Source organism: Motacilla alba, chromosome 1, assembly GCF_015832195.1.
Source record: "Motacilla alba alba isolate MOTALB_02 chromosome 1, Motacilla_alba_V1.0_pri, whole genome shotgun sequence".
Classification (NCBI taxonomy): domain Eukaryota; kingdom Metazoa; phylum Chordata; class Aves; order Passeriformes; family Motacillidae; genus Motacilla; species Motacilla alba.
Genome location: NC_052016.1, coordinates 39,861,662 through 39,885,252, shown reverse-complemented (window position 1 = coordinate 39,885,252; position 23,591 = coordinate 39,861,662). Strand labels below are relative to the sequence as shown.

The 23,591-nt window shown below is 42.4% G+C and overlaps 1 protein-coding gene across 19 annotated transcripts in view; it reads left to right on the top strand.

Moving 5' to 3' along the window:
- The window catches only part of TENM4 (teneurin transmembrane protein 4), a 1,547,018-nt gene that overhangs the window by 1,460,729 nt on the left and 62,698 nt on the right, over positions 1-23,591 (top strand). For 16 of the 19 annotated variants that reach the window (XM_038158275.1, XM_038158258.1, XM_038158266.1 and 13 more), the window contains 6 exons: positions 1,040-1,159; positions 8,766-9,027; positions 14,752-15,019; positions 17,031-17,174; positions 18,198-18,447; positions 20,927-20,947. In XM_038158275.1, coding sequence (XP_038014203.1) covers positions 1,040-1,159; positions 8,766-9,027; positions 14,752-15,019; positions 17,031-17,174; positions 18,198-18,447; positions 20,927-20,947 — 1,065 coding nt within the window. The remainder of the gene's footprint in view (positions 1-1,039; positions 1,160-8,765; positions 9,028-14,751; positions 15,020-17,030; positions 17,175-18,197; positions 18,448-20,926; positions 20,948-23,591) is intronic. The other 3 variants (XM_038158335.1, XM_038158351.1, XM_038158406.1) reach the window with 1 other exon arrangement.

Here is a 23,591-nt window from a genome sequence, read left to right as displayed (position 1 = left end):
GGTAGCAATGTAGTAATGACTTAGAAGTCTGGAAACAGACTTTGGAATGAGAACCAAGAAAATTTGTCTTTGGCTTTACTGCAGGTTTTCTGACTGACCTTGGACAACTGAAAATCATTCCATGTTTTATTTCCTCTCTCTGTAAAATACCAATCTAGCTGTATTAATCAGTGTTTGTAAAGGTCCTTGAAATCCTTAGATAAAAGAGCATATTACAGATCACAGAGTAGTTGGAATAGATGTAGCCTATAAAATGGTGCAATCTACCAAACTTGGGAAGAAAAAGCCCATCCTATTAGTGTGCTCAGCTCCCCAGGGAGATTGTAAGGAAGCTCTCTGAACCCAGCAAATTTTCTGTCATGGTTTTCCCAAATGGGAAAGAAATGAGCTGCCAAGCCTTGGTCAGGATCTTCTGTGGCTTTTGTGCCTTAAATGTGTCCATGGTACTGCATGGTAATTTTCAGTTCTCTTTGATTTTAAAATACACCTTGCTTTTAATTAGGGCAATACTATTAAGACCCTTCTGGCTGTTAGGAAAAGGTTCTTCACTCAGAGGGTGGTTGGGCATTGGAACAGGCTCCTGAGGGAGTGTTGTGGCACCAAGCCTGACAGAGTTGCAGACATGTTTGGACAACCCTTTCAGGAACGTGGTATGATTTGAGGACTGTTCTCTGCAGGGCCAGGAGCTGGGCTTAGTGATCCCTTCCATCTCAGGAGATTCTGTGATTCTGTGAAATTCCAATGTGATGTGGTGAATCCTACAGAAATTTATACTTAATAAAGTATATGCTGCAGCAGTTGCTTTTATATAGTAGGGTAGTTGTAAACCTCACTTTGAGTATCCAAGGTTTTTACACAATGCATGAGAAAGCCTTCAAGGGCAGCTTCGCACCATCAAAACACATGGCATGGCCTGCAGCTTTACAGGTTATAAAGGCCTTGGCTTTCTAATAGATAGGAATTCCCAGCCACATCAACAGAGAAAGAAACTGCATTTGTCAAAAAGACTTACTATTTCTTATTTTTCTATTTCTTGCAGACATGCATGTGTGATTCGAGGCCAGGTGATGACAGCAGATGGGACCCCTTTAGTTGGAGTGAACATCAGCTTTGTCAACAATCCTCTGTTTGGATACACAATCAGCAGACAAGATGGCAGGTAGGATGTCTGTATGGGATTTACAGTGTTCAGGCAGCAGTAACAGCATTATTGTCATGACCACTAAAGAGAAACTCCTTCCAAGAGCACATTTATTATTCATGCCTTTTGAAGATGTTGGTGCATTAATGTTGGTTGTTTTGCGGCTGCATCTGGCTGAAGACCGGTCCCCAGTGCTGTTCCTTGCTCTTCAGTTCCAGGGCCAGTCTTGTTCAACAAATTTATCAAGGCCCTGGATGCAGGAGTTGAATGAACCATTAGCAATATGCTGATGGTGCCACTCTGGGAGGTGCTCTTGATGCTCCTGAGGGACAAGAGACCTTGCAGAGGGATCTAGATACATTGAAGCATTGGGTTGTGATGAATGGGATGAATTTTAAAAAGTCAAAATGCTGGATTTTCTGCACCTGGAACAGAGTAACACTGGGCACAAGTATAAACTGGGAGAGGAGTGGCTGGAGAGCAACCCTGCAGATGAGGATCTGGGGGTGCTGGCCAACAACATCTGAATAGAAGCTGTTAGAGCAGTGTGTCTTGGCAGGCAAGAGGGCAAACCCCATCCTGTGGTGTATCAAACACTGCATGCAGTTCTGGGCCCCACAATTTAAGAACAGTGTTCAGGTCCCTTAATGTGTCCAGAGGAGGGCAAGAAAGTGGTGACAAGGCTAGAAGGAATATCCTGTGAGCAGCCTCTGAGGACTTTGAATTTCTCTTGAAGGACTTCAGACTTGAAGGATGTCCTCATTTCTTCCTGCATCTTCCTAAGGAGCAGGTGTGGAGAGGGAAGTACTGAGCTCACCTCCTTGGTATCCACTGACAGGACTCATGGGAATGGTTCGAAACCGGGAGAGATTTGGACTGGACATGAAGAAACATTTCTGAACTGAGAGGGTGCCTAAACACTGAAACAGGCTTCCAATTAAGCAAACTTCCCTGTCCAACTATCCAGAAGCCACTCTGACAGTCACACTCGCACCACCTGAGCTGGGACTTGGGGTCCCTTCACAGCCACACCCCACACTCACACAGTCACACCGGGGTTCCTTACCCACTAGACTTCAGGTTTCCCATAGCAGCGTTTCGTGTTCAGATCCCTAAAGCAATTTAATCTTGGTGCAATGACTAAGTAACAAAACAGCCCAAGCTGCTGCCTGCAGGGAGGGACCCTGGACAAAGGAAACCCTGGGCTTTATCCCCTCACAATCTAAGCATGGGAAAGTCTGGAGTTGTTAGCTTCTGTCGTCTCTTAATGTGGTCACTCAGCAGTTCCCTGCCTCTTGCCTCAGGCTTTGGCTTGGCCTCCTGCCCCTCAAGGAGCTAAACTGGAGCTCACACTGTAGTTGTGCACCAGGCTACCAGCACCAAAGGTAACCTCAGCATTCCTAGAGGTATTCAATGCCCCAAGCCTGTCAGTGTTTAAGAGGCATTTGGACAATGCCCTTAATAATGTGGTTTAATTTGATCAGCCCCGAACTGGTAAGGCAGCTAGACTTGATGATCGTTGTACTTCCCTAACAAATGAATAGCCTCTCTTCTCTTCTCTTCTCTTCTCTTCTCTTCTCTTCTCTTCTCTTCTCTTCTCTTCTCTTCTCTTCTCTTCTCTTCTCTTCTCTTCTCTTTTCTCTTCTCCCCTTCCCTTCCCTTCCCTTCCCTTCCCTTCCCTTCCCTTCCCTTCCCTTCCCTTCCCTTCCCTTCCCTTCCCTTCCCTTCCCTTCCCTTCCCTTCCCTTCCCTTCCCTTCCCTTCCCTTCCCTTCCCTTCCCTTCCCTTCCCTTCCCTTCCCTTCCCTTCCCTTCCCTTCCCTTCCCTTCCCTTCCCTTCCCTTCCCTTCCCTTCCCTTCCCTCCTCTCCTCTCCTCTCCTCTCCTCTCCTCTCCTCTCCTCTCCTCTCCTCTCCTCTCCTCTCCTCTCCTCTCCTCTCCTCTCCTCTCCTCTCCTCTCCTCTCCCCTTCTCCCTTCTCCCCTCTCCCTTCTCCCTTCTCTTCCCTTTATTTATTATTAATTTAGTGATATCACCTAGAATCTTTAGCCAGCAGTTTGGTAATGCAGTTTGCCCATGCACATAAAAAGATGTCTCCTGCTCCCAGCAGATCTATTCTTGCTAATTCATGTTGAAATTATTAGGAGGAAGTCATTAAGATTATGGTTGTGTTAGAGGCAGAATCTGAGCAATCATGCTCAACCAAAACAAAAGCAGTGCAAATTGGGAATGTCTTTCATCTTATCTTTTGTTTGTCAGTGCTAATTGGCTCCCTTTCTTTTAAGAACAAAAACGTAACAGAAGGGCTTCCAGCTGCATACGCTCTACGTATTGACTACTAACCACTAGCATTTGGGAGAGGATTTATGGATTTTAGCACCTCTCCAATCCACAACTTTCATTTGAGTTGGCCAGAGAAATATAGAATTGTAATGAAAAAGAAGAACATGTGCTAGCAACGTGTGCTTGATGCTGCCCTGTTCACACTCAAGGATGTTTGCACCTACTGTAACACTGGTGGGGTCTGGAAGGCTTTCCAAGTGATGCTCCAACCCTTCAATGTTATGACAATAAAATGCAGATGATAAAGAGGCATTCCAGGAAAAGGACACCCCTGGAGCTGCTGTCTTCCTATTGCCAGTAGCTTAGGCATTACTGCAAAAAGGAGAAAATTTGAACATTTGTGCTTAAGGGTATCTCTGGCAACCTTACTGAACCTACTTTCTGGGAAAGTGGGATCCAAACAACATTCTCACGATCAGCTTGCTGCATATGGACCAGCACAAAATCTGTATCCAGTACAACAGATAATTATGATTAAAAGATTGCTGGACAACAATGCCTGTCATAACCTTTTGTTCTGTCGGTTTCCTTGTGTGTGTACAACACTCAACTGCTGTATGTAATCATTCATTTAGATTACAAGTACTTCGAGGAAAGAAACCATTTCCTTGCATTGCAGTTGTGCTGTACCTAGCACAGAGGGGCCCTATTGTAAACTGGACCTCTAGCCAGCAAACATGAAAGCTAAAGGGATAGAGCATGGAGGTGACTGCTGCTATCCAGGCTTCAGACCTTTATAATATTCAAGCAACTATTTCTTTCTGATTCTTGGGTGGTGAGAAGTAAACCCCCCTGCTACAAATCTACTTCTACAGGCAATTTGAGCTAGGGATGCTCCTTCCATGCTATGTCCTACCCAAGGTCCAGCTGAGCAGAGGCACAGGGCAGAAAGCAAGGCAGCCAGAGCATCAGTATGCTCCACCAGGCTTCAGTGGACTCCTGGTTCCTTGGAGTGGCTGCCAGCCTCCAGAAGCTAAATTAGTTTCAAGGAGCTCAGGGCTGCAGTTTGCTGACTCAGCCCCCAGCAGATACTCAGCTCTAAGTGATAAAAATGACAGAGATCAGCTGTCTCAGAGCAAGGAGTCTGTGAACAAGTGGGATTCATCCTAAAGCTGTGATTTCTGTAGGCAGCTGGTGGGGGTCAGTGTGCCCCCTGATTCTGTGGTGTCAGCTCTTCTGATTTCACTTTCTTCACCTTCCTCTCAATTCAGTCTGCTTCTACAGAAACCTGGTGCACAAACATCAAACAAATTGTCCAGTTGCAGTGCTGAGACTCCAGAATAATGACTATACCTTCCAACTTGGCTAAGGGATACATGCAGGTATTTTCTCAAATGAGCAAGCACATCAGTGCGTATGTGTACTCTGTAGGTACTCTGTGGACAAAAACCAAGTTAAAGAACACCAAAAACAAGTTAAAGAACACCAAAATCCATAGAACCATGGAATGGTTTGGGTTGGAAGCGACCTTAAAGATCATCTGGTTCCAACTCCCCTGCCATGAGCAGGGACAACTCCCACTAGACCAGGTCACTCCAAGTCCCGTCCCGTGAAATCCATCCTTGAGCACAGTGACTTCCTCAGTAGTCTGTAAGTTACCTTGAGCTATATAAGACCATTCAAGCTAAAATTTGTCAGGGCAGAAAATGTTGTCAGACATCCCTAATTTCTAATCCCAGCCTCACTGCTGATTTATTGGATGCCATTAGATCCATCTCTTGACTTTCCCAGTCCAGTGAACCAGCCAGTGAAAGAGATTTAATATTTACTTGTGTTCCTTACTGATTTTTATAGTATTTATTTAACACTATTTGTAAAGCATTTTCAAAATCATGTATGGAATTCATGCTATTCCACTTTCTATTATCTTTTTCTATGGGTTTGAGTAATTTTTTTTAATAGAGCATGTCTCATCAGCTTTTGTACAGTGAAGTTTTCATGTGATTGAGTCAAATTTCTTTTAAGAAATTGATGCTCTTAGACAAGAAGCAGGTTCTCCTAAACTACAGTAGCAAGCTGCATGCAGTCCAGAGCATTCCCACTCCAGAGTAGTGCACAGTCATACAGGGTCATCTCTCCCATCTTCAGTGTCATTCTGGTTTGGAGAATAAATGGGAGCATACATGCAAGCAGTTACCTTGTTCCAGGGGTCAGTGAGATAACTGCATAAAATTCAACAGGTTTATTATTTGGCATATTCACCATAGGAATATCTATTCTTGAAAATGTGCACTGAGTTGCCTTAAATTGATTTAGTAAATCAGTTTACTGATAGCAGGGAAATAACCGGGGTTTTGAAGTAAGGGAATTTAAAGATACAATTGCATCAGTTTAGCTAGATTGGTTCCTAAGCTGATTTTGTTGCTCCAGGTTTGGGGGTTTTGGGGTTTCTTTTTGGCATGATAAAGTCTCCAAATGAGTAAGTAAAATTTCAGTTTTAGAATTACAGTGAAGTAAATTTTTCATCTCTGTAAGGGGACTCGCTTTGTTCCGGGTCTCTCCTATAACATCGCTCAGATACAGCCTGAAATAGTGAAACCCTGGTCCTGTTTAAGTCACATTACTTAGACTGAGCAAAACTCCTTAGAGTAACTTAAAGGCTTGCATGTGCTTTTAGCCTAATTACTGCACCAGAGACTTTTTTTTATATAACAGGACATTAATATAAAGTGACAACTTTTAAACTACTCTGTTGTATGCATTTCTCTGCAAAGCAAAGTTAACAGACAATTCAAAGTATAAGTACTGGATTATAAACCACATTTTTAAATAAAGTTTTAAATTTTATTAAAGTGGTAGTTTAGAGAGGCTGCAAGTCCTCAGTATCCCTGGGTTGTAGGAACACTGTTAATAAAACAGCAAGAAAGTCTCCAGACTTTTTCTATATTACTTTCAGCAGCTTTTGCATAGCTTTCTGAGAAGTACCAAAACCAATGAACTGTAAGAGAAGAGAGATGAGAAAGGGTTACATTTTCCTGTGGGGTTTTTATTTTTTGAGCCTGCTTTGGATAAATAGATAATTTCATCCTTCAGCTTATCTCTCCAGAGTCTTTAAAGAAAAACAACAAAACAACTGTACAACAAGTATGATTTTTACGGAGTGATAAAAAATACATCAGAGATGAGCAGCAAAAACAGAAATAAAATTATCTTATTCCTTCAATCCCAGGACAGTTTTCCTTTTGTTAAATTTAATTTCACTGAAGGAAACTGGGAGGTGTTTTCAGTTTGGTTTTTTCTGTTTGTTTTTAGGTTTACCTTTTGTTTACTTAATCGAGGTAACTTGAAAGCTGCACCCTGGGACTCTGGGAAAAACAGCTTGTGAGCAACACTGCTTGCTAAAAAATACTGCTTGGTTCTGTTTTCACAGCAGGTGGAGCCTGACATGGAGGTGGTGTTTTCCCTTCTGCATCCTGTTTTGGGGATGCAGGAGAGGCCAAGACACTTTCCCCCATCAGATTCCATCCCTGATCCAGGTTCAGTGAAGCCAAAGGGATGAAACAGAGGTGTTTGCAAATAAGACCTCTTCCAGCTTGCCTAAAAACTTGTTGAGAATCATTTGTAATGTTTATTTCTTCCCTCCTGTTGGCCCGTTCAGTGCCCAGATCCATGCAGAGCAAGCATCTCCCTCCCAGCTGAAGGACTTGCCAAATGCTAATTGACTGTTAAAAACATTCACATCAGGGTACAAACGTTGTGCAGCTTTGCTGGCAGGAATCAGCAGGTTACTCCTGAGGCTGCTGCAAGCCAAGCTCCATGGGTCTAGGAACATGATGCCCCAACTCGAGTGGTAGAATAAACATGGCTTTGACTTTTTGAAGTGCTTTCCACTTCCTCTCATGGAGTCAATTCAACATTCTTTAATGAATAACCTTTTCATAATTCTATTTCCTAAATGGCACCTCAGTCCATAAACTATGAAATGAAAAAGGTTGCCCAAAAAATTGCTTAACAAAGACTTTTTTTAGAAGTAGTTTATGCCCATTGTTGCTCCTCTGGGATTTTTGCACCCAATCTGAAAGCCTTACAATTAATTTTAAAAAATAATTTTTAAAAAATAATTTTTTTCACCTTCTTTCTTACCATGTATTTACAAGGTGCATCAAGTCTGGCTTTGGGCAATCAAGAGTTTCAGATTCCAGTTCTCATGCAGAGAAGCACTTAAGCTCGTAGCTCTTTAAGCACATGAGCAGCTCTGCTGAAACCAGTGAGCCTGATCACATGCATAAACTCTCAGTGAGAGTGTCATACAGCAGTACCAAGCATGAAAGTGAGAAGCAGGGATGAGAAAACTTTCTTTGCCTGAAGCACATATTTGGCATTGCAGCCAAAGAAACAGCGAGAAAAACACAAAGGAGCAAAAACAAGAGGTCGTCAATTTCTGTTGAAATCCTTTCCTTTCTTGCTTAACACCTCTTTTTTTGGGTCTATGCATAGTAGATATATCCCTGTGGTACTTGATAAAATCTCCATCTGTGACAAGATGTGAAGTTTAAATACAAAACTAAGAAAACCACCATAACCTTATCCCAACATCTTTGAATACAGAGGATGAACATTTTCCTTATGAAGGTAACATTTTTTCACAGAGCTCTGGAAGGCTCTCTGTTACCCAGCACTAACACAGGCAGATAAGCCATTTGGCAGGAGGTAGCTTAGGGTGAAGTCAGAGACCACAGGCAGTGATTCATCTGCCCCACTCTAAATGTTTAAGAGTCAGAAAAGATGATGTGCAGAGTGCTGTGGCACACAGACACCCTGCACTGTATATATTTCTAGTAGACTAGGTTCAGTCCGTGACGGGGCTCTCTGTCTTCCCAGGGTTGCATTAGGCATTAGTCAGGTTAGCAGAGATGCCAAGACAATTCATATGGGGATGTGTCGGAGAAATCTCTTTCCAAGTAGTTTATTTCATCATGTGAATTGATCCAATCTGTGCATTTGTTTGGATAATCACTACTTTAAAAAAAAAGAAAAGAAAAGAAAATTAGTATATATGGCCAAAATAAGTTGGTGCTAGAAAAACACCAACAAAGATAAACATGTTTCAAAAAAGGGATGGGTATGATTTCAATATACATGAGGACAAAGAAGCTGAGCTTGGACTCCTGCCTCCAACACTTGCTGTTACTCAGGTAAACTCTATTTGGGCTGCAGATTTTAGGTTCATAAAATGAGACTGATGACATTTTTTGCAGTTACTTTTCTGGGGTCCTTGCTAGGGAGTTGAAACAAACAGATGGGGTAGTGCTTGCACTAATTTTGTATTCCATCTCTTAAAACAGCTTTGATCTTGTTACCATTGGTGGAATCTCCATTATCCTGCACTTTGAGCGGGCTCCCTTCATCACCCAGGAGCACACGCTGTGGTTGCCGTGGGATCGCTTCTTTGTGATGGAAACCATAGTCATGAGGCACGAAGAGAATGAGATCCCAAGCTGTGACCTCAGTAACTTCGCCCGGCCCAACCCTGTGGTCTCTCCTTCTCCGCTCACTGCTTTTGCAACTTCCTGCTCAGAGAAAGGTCCTATCGTTCCTGAAATCCAGGTATGAACCATCTCAGCTGAGGGACAATAAGTCATAAAATCATAGAATGGTTTGGGTTGGAAGGGACCTTAAAGATCATGTAGTTCCAGCCCCCGTGCCATAGGCATGGACACCTTCCATTAGACCAGGTTGATCAGAGCCCCATCCAACCTGGCATTGAATTGGGATTGGGGCATCCACAATTTCTCTGGGCAACCTTTGCCAGTGCCTCCTCATCCCCATCTTCTTTCTGTGCTTCTTTTGACAGCTTTGAGCAACACAAATGTGACTATTCCCCTGCTTTCCTAACAATAAGCATTCCCCGTTTGTTACCCCATCTTTCAGACATTTGGCCGGAGCACTCACTCCCAAGCACTCGCTTTACCAGATTCCCCTATCTCTTTCCTTTAAGAGGAAAAGCACTTGTGGCTGACAACACGTGAGCTGGGACCCTTGTGTGATCAACAACAAGGCCTTGGTCTCAATCGTTTGGCATTCAACATGCCCAGCACCAGGCTGATGCCCTTCTGGCTGATGCTCTAATGTCTGTCTTCTGTTCAGGAGCAAATTCCACCCACTGGGCGCTATAAACCTTGGTGGTGGAGTATTGGAGTGAATTTTCTCATGGTTGGAAGTCACACCCCCCCACTCTACTCAGCTGCTGAGACGTGCAGTCAGCCAGCAGGTGGGCAAGAAAGGGCCAGCCTGCAGAGTACCTCAGTTTTATGGCATTTTATGACATTTGGAGTAGATGAGCAGAGTAAGAGGATTAGCTTTAATTTCTCATTCCCATTTTCCTTTTTTTATGAGTAACTGTGAGTCAGATAAAGAACCTTAACTATCTGCTGTGGCTTCAAAGTATTTTGTCAAATGGAAAGTTGTGTTTTAAACTGAATAGTCCAAGGAACCAAATTATCAATTTTCCTTAAAAACACTAATTCTGTTGAAACACATGGATGTAGCAGCATTCAACCTTTGCTACCTTGGACATGCTGTTCTCTGGATTTTATATGCCAGTGTTCAGCATGTCCTGAGTATTGCTTTTAGTTACAATAATCTGCCAAGGTGGAAATAATAACAAGTGTAGAGACAAATTGTGTGCTTCCAGCATGACTCCACTAGGGTTGCAGTACCATTAATGAGGAAAGAAGTAACTTTATACCTTCTAATTTTAATAAACCAGGTGCTAAATCCAGCAACAAATAAAGCTAGTGGTCTCTTTACCTTTCTCTCTGGACCAAGTTTTATGATCCTTTCTAACACTAATTTCCAGTTATGGTCCCCATGTTTGTCCTAGCATAATTACTAATTAAGTCCTGTATCTTGTAAAGTCCATCATATTATAAATTCTTGGTTCAGAATCTTGGTTTCCACATCTTTTTATGAAATAAGCAAACACCATGAAAGGTCAGCGCTGCCTGGGAAAAAGCAAATATCTGATACAGTGCAACTATGATCATAACCTCAGTCTTTATTTGGTACCACAACCACTTTCCAGTAGACCAGGCTGCTCAGAGCCCCATCCAACTGGATTTTGAATGTTTTCATGTTTTCAGATGAGGCATCTGCCATCTCTCTGGGCAACCTGTGTCAATGTTTTACCTCCCTCATCAAAGATATTTAGTGCCATTTGAAATGTCCTGATAGTATCCTGCTTGACCTCCAACTGCCATTCCAGAATGATTCCCCTATCAGTGTCCTCCATTTTTTTTTTCTGGATCCTTGTGAATGGCAGATCATTTGGACATCCCAAGTCCCACTAGACAATTGTAGTTACAGAATCTAATACATAAGAAAGATTAATTTTGAGAATATAAGGTGTTCACATACAGTTGTCTGGATATGTGCCAAATATCCGAGCTCCCATGTAAGTGGACAGAAATCTAACCAGTACATCAGTGGAGCCTACACATCACTTAAGCTGACCACTCTGAAGCTTTCTGGTTCTCACTGATAGTATCAGTTAGATTCCACTGGCTGAAATTGATGGTATCAGTTTGATTCCACTGACTGAGTTAATGTGTGTGTTTACATCACATTGTTTATGTCATGTAAACATCACATAAGTTCACATCTGGATTTAGATGCCTTAAACTGGAATTGAATCCTACTCTTAAGTTTACAAGGCAATGCCAACCTTCTAAAGAGTCAGTCTGTACCTGCTGTTATCTGTAGGCAAGACCTAAAAGAGCGCTTCAGAGCGGACACCTAACTTAGGTTCCTAAATTGACATAAGATGAATCTCATACATTATGAACACAGTGCTTTTCCTGTGTGCCATATTTCTGAGCTAAAACCTGTAAATCAATATTTCACCTCAAATATTGACAGCTGAAGGTTAGCAGAGTTTGTGATACAGGAGTTTACAAGAGAATCTGATTTGTGGCAGAGTCCTGACTGTACTGCTGCTCAGAAATGGACTACTTTTCATTTCTCTACTGGATGTACATACAATAGAAAATAACCTAGCTGTCCGTTCCTGAAGCTGCATTTTATAATACACAGCTCTCAGTAGGGAAATGTTAAGTATAAAAGGTGTAAGCACATAGCTGGGAGGAGGTGACAAGCAGATAGCAGGGCTGGGAAAGAGGTTTTGACAAGTGGGTAGATAAGAACCCCATGAGCTCCAATAAATAAATGCAGAAATAAATGCAGTGCTGTCTACCTGGATGCATTCAAAAAACCTAGTAGTACATTTTAAATATTTGATTCAGGTGCCTACAGACAGATTTGGGGCTACTCAGGATGCCCTGAAGTGCCCCTTCAGGCCTCCAGCTGTAGCTTCAGAAAGGTGGAGATATCAGAAAGGTCCATGTCAGAATTGTCATGCCCTTGCAGAAGTTTGGGATGCCACAGAGTGTTTCAAAAGCACTAGATGTCTGTGTTAAGGCCCCTGAATCAAACTCAAAATGGTTTTCCTTTTTAAAATTCTCTCTGAGCATCTTACAAAAAAAAAAAAAAAAAAGACATTGACTGTTCCTTGCCTGTCTGCTGGCAGAGTGAAGAGTAGCTATAAGAGACATGTGTAACCCAGCACACAGAAACAAGATTTCCTACCTTGTCTCATGCAAAGAGTAGAAAAATTGCTACTAAGACAAGAACAGATTCTCACCACAGAGCCAAGAGAACATGACAGTGAAAATTGCGGCCCATTGTAAATCCCCAGTAAGCCTGAAGAATCTGCTCTTCTGCCTACCCAACCTTGTGGCTGGACCTTTTTAAAAGAGCAGATTATATTGGTTAGTCTGGGATAAACGCTAAGAGTCTTTCACAAGGCCTGCAGTCACAGCATATGAATCTGTCTGGGCCAAACAGCAATAACCAAATAGAAATAAGGGCACAATTTAACTCTTATTACTTCTAGCACATCCAGATTATTTTAAAGCTTCTTTTCCCACTTTTCTGCCACTGATATCCTACTGAATTATATACCCCCCTACCAGTGCCATGTTTTATTGCTAGTTTGTCACAACTTGCAAACTACAAATAATTTTGAATCACCTGAATTACTATTTGAACCCCCTCTTCAAGCAGACACCTTTAAACACATCCCCTTGTGCTGCTCAGTGCCTTGACAGCGTCAGGCTGACCTTTTCTTTGGAAAGATGGACAGCAGAGACAGATCACGACAGAGAGAAATAATTACTTATGGCAAGAATCTGAAGCAGGCTTTCTAAATAGTATCTCCATGACAATTCTTTTTGCCTGTTTTTATCCTAATGGGGTTACATATGAAGACAAATGTGATACAAGGGACCACCTTTACTGCAGTTTGGCTGAGCTCGTCTCTTGTTGAGCCTGGTCCCCATCCAGCTTGTTGATAATCTCATAAAATATATTTTTAAAATCCTGGGTTTTCCCAATTCTGTCATATTTCAGCCTCCTAAGCACTGAGATATGTAAATTAAAAAGACTGCATTAGAGAAGGTAAATATTTATGAGCACAGTGGAATGGGGCTTTAACTGCTGGATGTGTCTGTTTTCAAGTGCTGCAACACTCCAAGCCTTTTAGTTATCACTTCAAAAAGTGTTGGGCCTTGGATAACATCTCAGAAGAGGTGTTTTTGGGGGGCAGATTATGAGATTTGTCATTTTTAATAAGGCTAACCAGAAAACCTGTAAGAGTTGAGCAACTCACTGTGCCAGGGAAGTTTGCTGCTCCCACGTAGAAGGAGCTGGGTATAGGAGTGATGTAACTTGGAAGGCACAAGGATCATGGAATCCTAGAATCTCCTGAGTGGAAGGGACCCACATGGAGTCCAACTTCTGACCCTGCACAAGACACCCCAAGAATCACACTGTGATAGATGTGATCCCTTCCTGATGGGTGGATCTCTCGACCCACCTGCTTTCAAGCTTCCCTGCCTTTAATATTCAGAAAGATGATTATTGCTAGGGATGTGTTTTCCAAGCTGAATTAGGGTCCAGCCCACTGAAGAATTTCAGAAGAATCACAGGAGAGTACTGTGCCAGCTGTGACCTTTTAACACATCCCATAAAATCACCAGGCTTTCCAGCTCACTGATTAGCTTCTACCTTCATTTTTCAATATTCCCCAGAGGTTGCTGAGTTGTGCCAAAAATATCCAAGTTGGGTGCTTACCCAAGAGTGAAGTTTTCTTGAAAGTGACAGTGTTTTTCTCGTAAGATTTTTTTATCAGCATTTTGCATGGAAAGATCATCACAGTGTCAGGGATATACTTGTATCACTTCCCATAAACTTTCCAAGCATTTCTCCATTAAAAAAAAAGAAAAAAAAACAAAATTCTAAGTTCTGCTGATACTTTAGCAGGTAAATTAGCTTGAAATATCTTTATTGAGACTTCTCTGTTCTCAAAGCAGAAAAGGCTTTCCCTGACATTTCTTCAGTCTTTATTGAAGTTTTGTACTGTAGTGGGCACGTGTTAGATAACTGTCTCGGTGAATAAAGCAACCCACACTTATGGCTGGGGGAGAAAATAAAACAACTCACTTAGAATACGGAGGAGTTTGGAAAAGAAAGAGAAGGAAGAATGCAAAGGAACAGAAAGCAGTTGTAGGTGATAGGTCAGGCCAACAGTTTTATCACTTAAGTAAAAGGCAAGGAATTTTAAGCAAGTACCAGAATAAATAGGAACAAATGTGAGGTCAGAAAATAAGGACGAGAACACAGATTAAAAAAAAGGCTAGAGGTAGATGGTAGACCAGGTAGAGGGGGCAGAGAGGAGGTAAGAGAGGAGCAGTCTGAAAGCAGGAGAGATGGGTAAGTCAGAGGAGGGAGGGTGGAATCAGGATTCACTGATGTCTTTGAGTAAATTGCATGTTATGATCCTTAAGGCCAAGTAGGGTGCGATATTTTACTGAGAAAAGGAAGCCAGGAGACAAAAATGAGAGGCCTCTAAAACCTATGATGATAAAAGACAGAAAATGGAAGCTAAACTGATGGGCTGTAATTATCTGAGATCCCAGGCTCTTTTCTCCATGGGTTGTGGTACTCCTTTTAAGAGTGAGTGTCTTTGTAAACACTGACTTAATGTGACACTTATTCTCCTATTCTCCCATGTAACAGAGATGGAGAAGGCAGGAAGCATTCCTTAGCTTCCAGGAATAAGTTATGTATATGATTTCATACTTGATGCCTACTAGGTGCCTTTTTAGACATGCCTGCCAGAGCTTTTATACAGGTGTGTTTGATAAATTACAGCTTCACTGCCTTTTCCTGTCTGCTCACTGCTGATTTAACACCTCGTGGATTGCTTTTCCACAGGCTCTACAAGAGGAGATTAACGTTTCTGGCAGTAAAATAAAAGTGAGTTACCTGAGCAGTCGCACAGCTGGCTACAAATCAGTGCTACGGATCAGCATGACCCACCCCACCATCCCCTTCAACCTCATGAAAGTCCACCTCATGGTGGCCGTCGAGGGACGCCTCTTCAGAAAGTGGTTTGCAGCAGCTCCAGACCTGTCCTACTATTTCATCTGGGACAAGACAGATGTCTACAGCCAGAAGGTGTATGGGCTCTCAGAAGCCTTCGGTAAGTGACCGTAGGGTCTGTGCCTCCTTTTAGAAGCAACTAAGTGGCAGTGATAGACCTTGTCCTAGATCAGTATGGTCTGACTGCAGACACATGAATGGTCCCTGCAGATTCACTGCAGCACACATTGCCCAGCAGATGAATCACAGAATGGTTTGGGTTGAAAGGGATTTTAAACACTATTTAGTTCCAATTCCCCAGTCATGGGCAGGGATGGCACCCATCAGATCAGGTTGCCCAGAGCCTTATTCAACCTGGCCTTGAACACTGTCAAGGACAGAGCACAAGTACTTATCTGTTCTCTGGCTCATGGCCCAGCACATACATTCTAAGCTGCTTCCATCATATTCATACCGAAGGAATTAACTGGGACTAGAAGTTTTTGGCTTCCTCTCACCTATAGCCAAAAACTGTCAACACTGCGTGGAAAGGAATCCCTAGGACAGAGCCCTGATTGCCACTGCTCCTTGTGCCTGACCTTCAGGGTTGGTCTAATTTTAGTTTCCTCTTTGTTACCCATTCAAGAATGCCATCCCATACTGGGTGTTTAGTGAGCAGAAGTAATGCAGTTCTGCAGTGATTGCTTCCCATCTGTCAACACCCAGTGGACATTCAGTCACCGGACTTCAACTGAGTCTAGACCAGTCCCTTCAGGCTGCCAGGAAATGGTATAAGCAAAATGGGAGAGATCCCAAATTAGCAAATACAGCTCCTGTTGACAGAAGGATGGTTCATTATGCCTCATAGCTCAACTGAAGATAAGTCTTTTTAGAGGAGTTGCAGGGTGCCTGTTTTTCAAGGAGTAAGAATAAGTGCCTTCCTCCTCTAACTCAGGCTCAGCTGCCTTGAGCAGGCTGGATTTTACACCCTGCTGAGCCTTACCCAGCTTGGAGTCCACACTGAGAAATGTGGCATATCCTGAAGGATTCTGCGTGCATGTTCTTTAAGACACTAGATCACCAGTGAGTCCTGGAGTGCTCCCTGAAACAACTCTGCAGCTGCAGAGTATACAAGCAAGTCTGACGACATCAACATTCATGCCTTCAATGATTCCCACCTCCAGAATAGGGGAAAACATTGACCTTTCATGTCTTTTTCTGATACAATCTGCAAAAGGCTATGTTTGATGGCGATTCCTGAGTTCTCTCAGTGCTCAGCACTTTTCAAAGAGGCTGGTAAACTTGTGAGATCAGACAGTTGGGTTTTTTTTTCTACCTAGTTAAAAAAAAATCTATGTAATTGCCTTTCATTTGTGTGGAACTTACAGTTCTACTCTGCTTCAGCTGTAAAAATTAGAAGAAGAAAAGCAGACCAATGAAAATGGTCCTACTTCTTCTGGGAAAATCGTAAAAGAATTGTTATTCTGTCATTTTCCATTATTTTCCTTCTGCTGACATAATTTTAAGTAACTCCAGCGTATTCAGTGGAGTTACTCCTGAAAGGCTCTGATTAGACATCATGACAAGCAAACTTTTGACATTAACAATGACCACAAGTCAGCCTGGCTGAGACTGCTGCCTCTGAGGGACTCACTGCCCCATGCATGAATTGTGCAAGTCTCTACCTTCCAAGAAAGATCATAATCAAGATTAAGTTCCTGGCACACACTCTTTGATCAGAGAAATTAGATAGGAGTAAAATTCTCCCATTTGAGAGTCCAGCAGTGGTGTGCACTCTCAGATCATAGATTATCCTGAATTGGAAAGGACTCCCAGAGATCAAGTCCCAATCCTAATATAGATTGTTTTAAAATGCATCCTTAAAACAGTGTCTTTTGAATTTTTAGCACATTTGCCCGGCACTGACAACCCCATTGACCATTTTAGATGCAGAATAGACTTTCAAGAGAAAAAATATTTGGACTGTGCATTATGATGATGACATTTTCAATTGAATTAGCAATTTTCTGTAGAAATTCTCATACCCCTGCTCAATTGCGACTCTGTGTGTGCTGGCCCTGCATTTCTGGGTTACTAATCTAAGGAGTCTTTTGTTTCTCTCTTTTTCACAGTTTCAGTAGGTTATGAGTATGAATCCTGTCCAGACTTAATCCTGTGGGAGAAGAGGACAGCTGTGCTTCAGGGTTATGAAATTGATGCTTCCAAACTTGGAGGATGGTCCCTGGACAAACACCATGCCCTCAACATACAAAGCGGTAGGTTGTCTGTGACTCATAACAAGCGTAATGCAGCATTGCAAGACCCAGTTGCTTCTTATCACTAAGAATTCAAGAAAAAGAAAGGAAAGAAACCTGACCAACACATGTGCTCTCTCGTGTATTTTACTAACAAATTATTTCTAGTAACCTACATTTAGAAGCAATTTGGTTTGCAAAATGTAGAAGAAGCTGGCCATCATGAAGTAGTTGAATGTCAGCCCAACTTTGTAGTGTTGTAAAAGAAGGGTACTAACAAGGAAAATATTCCTAAAATAACGAAGGGGAGCCTATTCAGATTGGAGCTGTCACTAAGCATAAATCCACCCAGAGGCATCCTCCAATGTGCAAAGAATACTTGCAAAACAAGAGGCTTCATGGGTCCTAAAGGAGAATGGAAAGTTCCAGAGTCCTTGAAGACTGCTGAGGACTGGAGTAGGGAAGCTTAAAAGCTCATCAGAACATGTTCAAGGGTGGAAGCACGGTGGCTCTTTGGATAATAGTGGTAGGGGAGCAAACATCTAATTCAACCCACATCTCTGCTGAGAGTGCTACACTTAGAGGAAAAATAGGTAGAGCTCCTCTAAAACTTTGCAGATGAAACATTTCTCTAGAGAATGTTTCATGGTCTTCCTGGATCTTACCTTTCCATGGGCTATGCAATTTCTTTTTTTTTTTTTTTTCACCTGGTAGACTGCAAATTACAGGGCAAGGAGGAACAGACAGGGCAGGTAAAAATTCATAAGATGCTGAAAAGTGCATTTCATTTAAAGGTAAAGACAGTCTTGTTCTCCCTACTAGTTTTCCTTCTGCAGGTAATGTAGTGGGTCTAAAACAAATACTTAATTCAGAAAAGAGGCTCCTTATTTGAAACTATCACAAAACAATACTATGAAAGATGATCAACCTTCTTTCTACTTAACAGATTCCCCAGCTGGCATGCAGCATTGCCAGATTGTGCTCCCTTTGGTGTCAGTCTCCCTGTTTCTTTAACTTCCATAATATTGTTTTCTCTCTCTCTAGGCATCTTGCATAAAGGAAATGGGGAAAACCAGTTCATTTCCCAGCAGCCACCTGTAATTGGAAGCATTATGGGCAATGGCCGCAGGCGGAGCATCTCTTGTCCAAGCTGCAATGGTCTGGCAGATGGAAACAAACTCCTGGCTCCTGTTGCCCTAACATGTGGGTCTGATGGAAGTCTTTATGTTGGAGATTTCAACTACATCCGAAGGATCTTTCCCTCTGGCAATGTCACCAACATACTGGAGCTGAGGTACTCTGTGCTGAATGTGGCCGTTAGAGTAATGCTCTTAAGTTCTGCAGAAATCCCATGTACCCAAAAGAAAAATGAGCAGAACTCTTAAAAAAGAAAAAAAAAAGCAAACAACACAGCAAAACAGAGAAAAAGCTGTCTGGATCTGCCTCTTCTGCAACTCTGCTGACTTTGATTTACACCAGAGAAACACAGGCCTAGCGAGTTCTTCCAGAACTGAATCACATGCCAAAAATATTGACACATTTCTGTGCTGCTAAATCAGGCTGTGCTGATGTCTGCCTTTTCCTGTAGTCAGAAACCAGTGGGAATGCTGAAAATTAACAAGCAGCCTCTGAGATAACCTAAACTTGGAAGGACACAGCACTGATGATGATATGTAAAGGTGAATCAGGACTGATAATCACTCATAATTTAGACAAGATGATCACTCTAGGCAGTCACAAACTGGTGTTTTCCAGTTGTTTTTTGAAGGCACAGCTGTAGCAGCCCCCTTCAGTTCCCAATTGAGCAGCAGTGTCAGGCTGAACATGCAGATGGAGAGCATCTGGAAGTAAGTGGAGAGTTTCCTTTTAATGCCAGAAAGCAAAGGAAAAAAATATACCAGGAGAAATAACAAGGTAGGGGCAGGAACATCCATTTAATACAATGAAGCAGAGGGAAAAGTATGATTTGTCAAAGTTCTGAGAAAATTGAGTAAATTGTGACTGAACCAAATTTTAAATTGACCTCACTGAGGGTATTTTTCCTACCTAAAATTTCCACAACAAATACAAGCATCCACTTCAAAGCAATGGGGCCTGGTTCTGGGTTTTGCGTGGCCAGAGAAGTCTCACTCCAGGAAAGTCAGATAGAGTTAAGGGGGTGTTCCTGAATGAGTCTTCTGTGCTTGACAGGCCTGAACTCAGGTCCTGAGAAGTCAGTATGAGGGTAGCCTGCTAGGAAGGCTCAGTATTCCCATTTATCTCTCAAAATCTGGCCTGAAAGTGAGAATCTTCCCAAAAGTAAGACCCTCCCTCATCATATTTAATATCCCCTGCTGCTGAGGACAAACATAATACTGCATTTCTGCAAGGACTGCAGCCAGATTTGTGCAAGATTCCCTTTGTCCCTCGTGCACAAACATGCCATGGTCATTAGACCTCGCCAGAAGTCTTATTTGGCATCAGAACCATCCTTGTTGATCATGGTGTATGGAAAAAAAAATCCAGACAGCCACCACCGGAAAGCTGGCACTTACAGAATAGCTGCCTTGGTATGGGCACCTCAGAGGGCTGGGGCACCTTTCCAGTAAGGAAGCAAGAACCTCATTTTTGCTCTTCTGTTCCATGATACATGAGAACATAATATCTCTCATGTTTGTAAGGAGGGAATCTGGGTTAAACCTTCAGACCTGGTCCTTGTTAGAGTATAATATCTATCCTTCTAGTGCCAGAAAGTTATTTTAATGACCAAAGGTGAAATTTCCAGAAGAGCCTAGGTGAGCCCAAATCCCATTGCAACAGAGTAGGATTAATATCTCTTTCCCAGAAGTACAATTTTGAAAACTCAATCCCTGTTTCATTGTCAGTGGAAATACCAGACCAAATAGAGGTTTTGCAAAGTATTTCCTCATTGGGAAAGAGAAAATTGGAAGCCTTGACAGAGTAGCCCTGCTGGCTGTTATGTAGAGCCACAGAGTTAAATTTACTCCAGAGTTAAATCTGCTGCAGCGATTGCTGCTTCATCTGTGCAAACACTCAGGTTACTGGATGTAATAAACATTTCTTCACTCTGGTGTGCTGTAAAGTAAGTGGGTTCAGATGTTGGCTGGCTAAAAGGAAAGCCATTGCTTTTGGACTAAATGGAGTTTGCTTGTGTCTTCTCAAATCAGCATCTCCTTTGAGAGTAACACCCTCGCTGTTTGGCTCCAAGGTTTGTTTGCAGGGGTGGGTTTGGAGTGTTGTGTTCTGCGAAGCAAATGCATTGTGGGTCACAGAGAGCTGCAGCTGGGATTGTAACGTAGACCAATGAGAAATGTCCAGCTCAGCATAATTTCAGTCCTCTGGGCTGGAGTTCACAAGGTTACAGCAAAGAACTGCCACCCGTAACTATGCAACTCTTAAGTTACCTTTGTAAATCACAAGGTGCTGCTTTGACCGAGGGTGAAAACTGTAAAGATATCTGCATCTCCATCTATTTAGCTCAGTGCTGCACTGAATGATAGATAAAGTCTGATGGTCCTATCTCTTGTGTGAGTGAATAACTCTAAGCAGGTGAGATCACACTTCTTTTGTGATATGCAGCAGTACATAAGTGAGCTCACTGCCAAGTAATATCCAATATAAAATACATCAGTGTCATTCCAGCTAAGTCTTTATTTATTATTGCATTGTGTGATACAGTTACTGTCAAGTTTTCAATCTGCTAATAATGCATCGAACTGAGCTGCTAACACCTCATTCTTTCTTCTATTCCCTGCTTTCCTGTCTTCTGTCAGAAATAAAGATTTCAGACATAGGTAAGCCAACCAGTGGAGAATTCTTATGCTGCTCCCTGTCTTGTTGCATGTTGTTACACAGTGAGCCACAAGTGCCATTTCCAGATGATTCAATAGCAAATGAAGCTGGCATGATTAAAACTGGCATAGGCAATCAGTCATCAGAACTGGGAGCCATTAATCACAATGTGAGCCATGCAAGCTTCTGCATGAGCTGTTATAGTTGGAGACAGGGGAAATACAGGCAGGAGAAGCAGGGTAACAGGAGGAGGAGGGGGGAAGAAAAATGGATGGGAATTCAACAAGAAAGTAGAATGGGAACAACATCAGGATACACATTACTGGAATAAGTAGGATGGAAAAATAATTCTCATACAGTGAAAAGTCTTCATTTGGGTTTGGAGGCTTTAACAGGAATAATGTGCCCCAGCATCACCCACCCAGGGAAGTTAGTTTTTGTAACATTTTTCAGTCTGAGCTTTTGTAGAGTGCTTTGACACGTGAAAGTCTGTCAGACTCAAATAGGAGGTAGCGCAACTCAGAACCTTAGCCAGGAAATGCAATAAAAGAGTAATGACAAGAAAACAAGATAAAAGAGAGACTCTTAAATTGGAGCTTTGTCACTAAGAATATTTGTCACTTGGGTTCACTGGAGTTTCAGTGGGTTTGATCCAATCAGTTGCATTCCAGAAGATGTCAACTTCCTGTCACTGACTGTGTTTGCAAGGACTTCTCTGACTCTGACAAATTTCCCTCCTTCTCCCTGGTTGCTTTTCTAAAGCAGAAGCTTAGACTGTGTGGAGTTGGGATTTTTGTGTGTGTGTGTTTAGTTTTATTTTGCATTTGGAATTGGGGATTTTTCTTGCTACATGCTTTTCATTTACTATTTTTTTGACTTCATAGAGGCTGTGCTAAACTAGAAATGTTCTTTCATCTGCATGCCTGGAAATGAAATGGAGTAGAAACTGATTTTTTATCCTATTGCCAGAACAATAATGAAGGGCTGAGCTTCACAGTATAATGGACTGGCCCAAAGCATCTATTAGCAGGGCTGGGAGGTTGGTACCCAAGACCTTTTCACTGATTGTCCTCATCAGGCTGAGTTCCAGCCCCCCAGGTACTCTTTCACATCATTTGAAGGCTATAGAAAAATTAATTTCTCTTTGGAACAGCCAGGTTGTATCCCTAATGCCCAAGAAATAGACAGCTACTAAAGTGCATCTGCTTTGACAGTGAAGGGCAGCAGCTGGATACCTGTTATGAGAAGAGGTTTTATGTATGAAAGCAGTAACTGAAGGAAGATCGATGGACTGGCCAAAAATGCTGCGGATTGGCAAGCAGAATTGGCAGGACTTCAGCCTTGAGGCAGTTTCTAAAAACTAAGAAATTAAGTGAAAGAAATCCAGGACATGCCTGCTTCAGTGTAGCCCAAAAGGGATGAAGGAGGGAGAAAGTGGGTGAGGAACTCCAGATCAAATCCTCCTATCTGTGACTCTGTTGAAGGAGTCACCCATCTCTTAGTGCCTGTTCTGTGACATTTGTTTTAATACTTCTTGCTAGGAAGTCTCTTTACTCCTGACCCTCAAGAAAATAAGTGTGTGTAGTCTCAGCTAAAGCTCCAGTGCTTTAAACTCCAGAAGGTCCTAAGCGTGACACCAGTGACCAGCAATGGTGCAAAGGGGAAGATCCACAGGGCTGAATCGTAGTGGTTTGGAAAAGCTTAAATCCATATGCTAAAGCTGCCTCAGTTGAGGGGAAAGAAATTCCTCCCCATTATGTTGGCTGTGGTGAGCTTGATCTCCAAAGATCTCTTCTGGAGCTACCCAGTAAGAGGCTTGGCTTTACAGCTCTGTGTGCGTAGCCAAGGTCTAACTCTGCAACAGCCTAAATGAGGGATGTTAGCTAATCCAAAAAGCATCACCAAATCATGATGCCTTCTCTGTGAGGCTTTTCTGTCTTGCAAATATACAAAAAGTGGCCAGTTAAATTTATTCTTCCATTCTTGTTTCCATTCATACTGTAGAGAGAAGTCTACAATTAGTGACAAAGAGAGGTATCTCAGCAAACAGCTCTAGGATCAGATAAAAAGTCCCTTGCCATCTCTGGCTTGGCTTATGGCATTTATAAAGTTTTATTGTCCAGCATGTCACACTAGAAGAGCTTTGGGCATCACACACAAACTGCAAATCTAAAAGAAGTGCAAATCCAGCTCACTGCACTGTGTGGCCTCCTTAGGTATTAAATCTTTTGAGTGTCACCCAGGAAAAAAAAAGACCAGTACCTCACACAAGCTACAATAATTAAATCTTCTGGTTCTGAGCTGCAGGGTGCTTAGCATGGAGCCATGGAAACACGGCCCTACTGAACAAAAACCTCCTGATTGCAGGAATTTGGTGGTTCTTTAGTCACCAGCAAATGTACATGGCCAGCAAAGCTCAGAGGGGAAGTGGGTAACTAGCCCAGAAGAAGAGGTGGTTTTGTGTCCTTAAACAGAGACATCAGATCCAAAGAAGCCCCAGGTGTTTATCCAGGTCAGTGGTTGGGGGTAACTAATTTTGGTGGTGTGACTGCTCCTGTCTGTTGACTACAGTGGGTGCCAGAGCTGTACAGTTACCACTAACAGAAGTTGTCCTTTGAGGAGGTGATAGATGCCCTTGCATTTGAG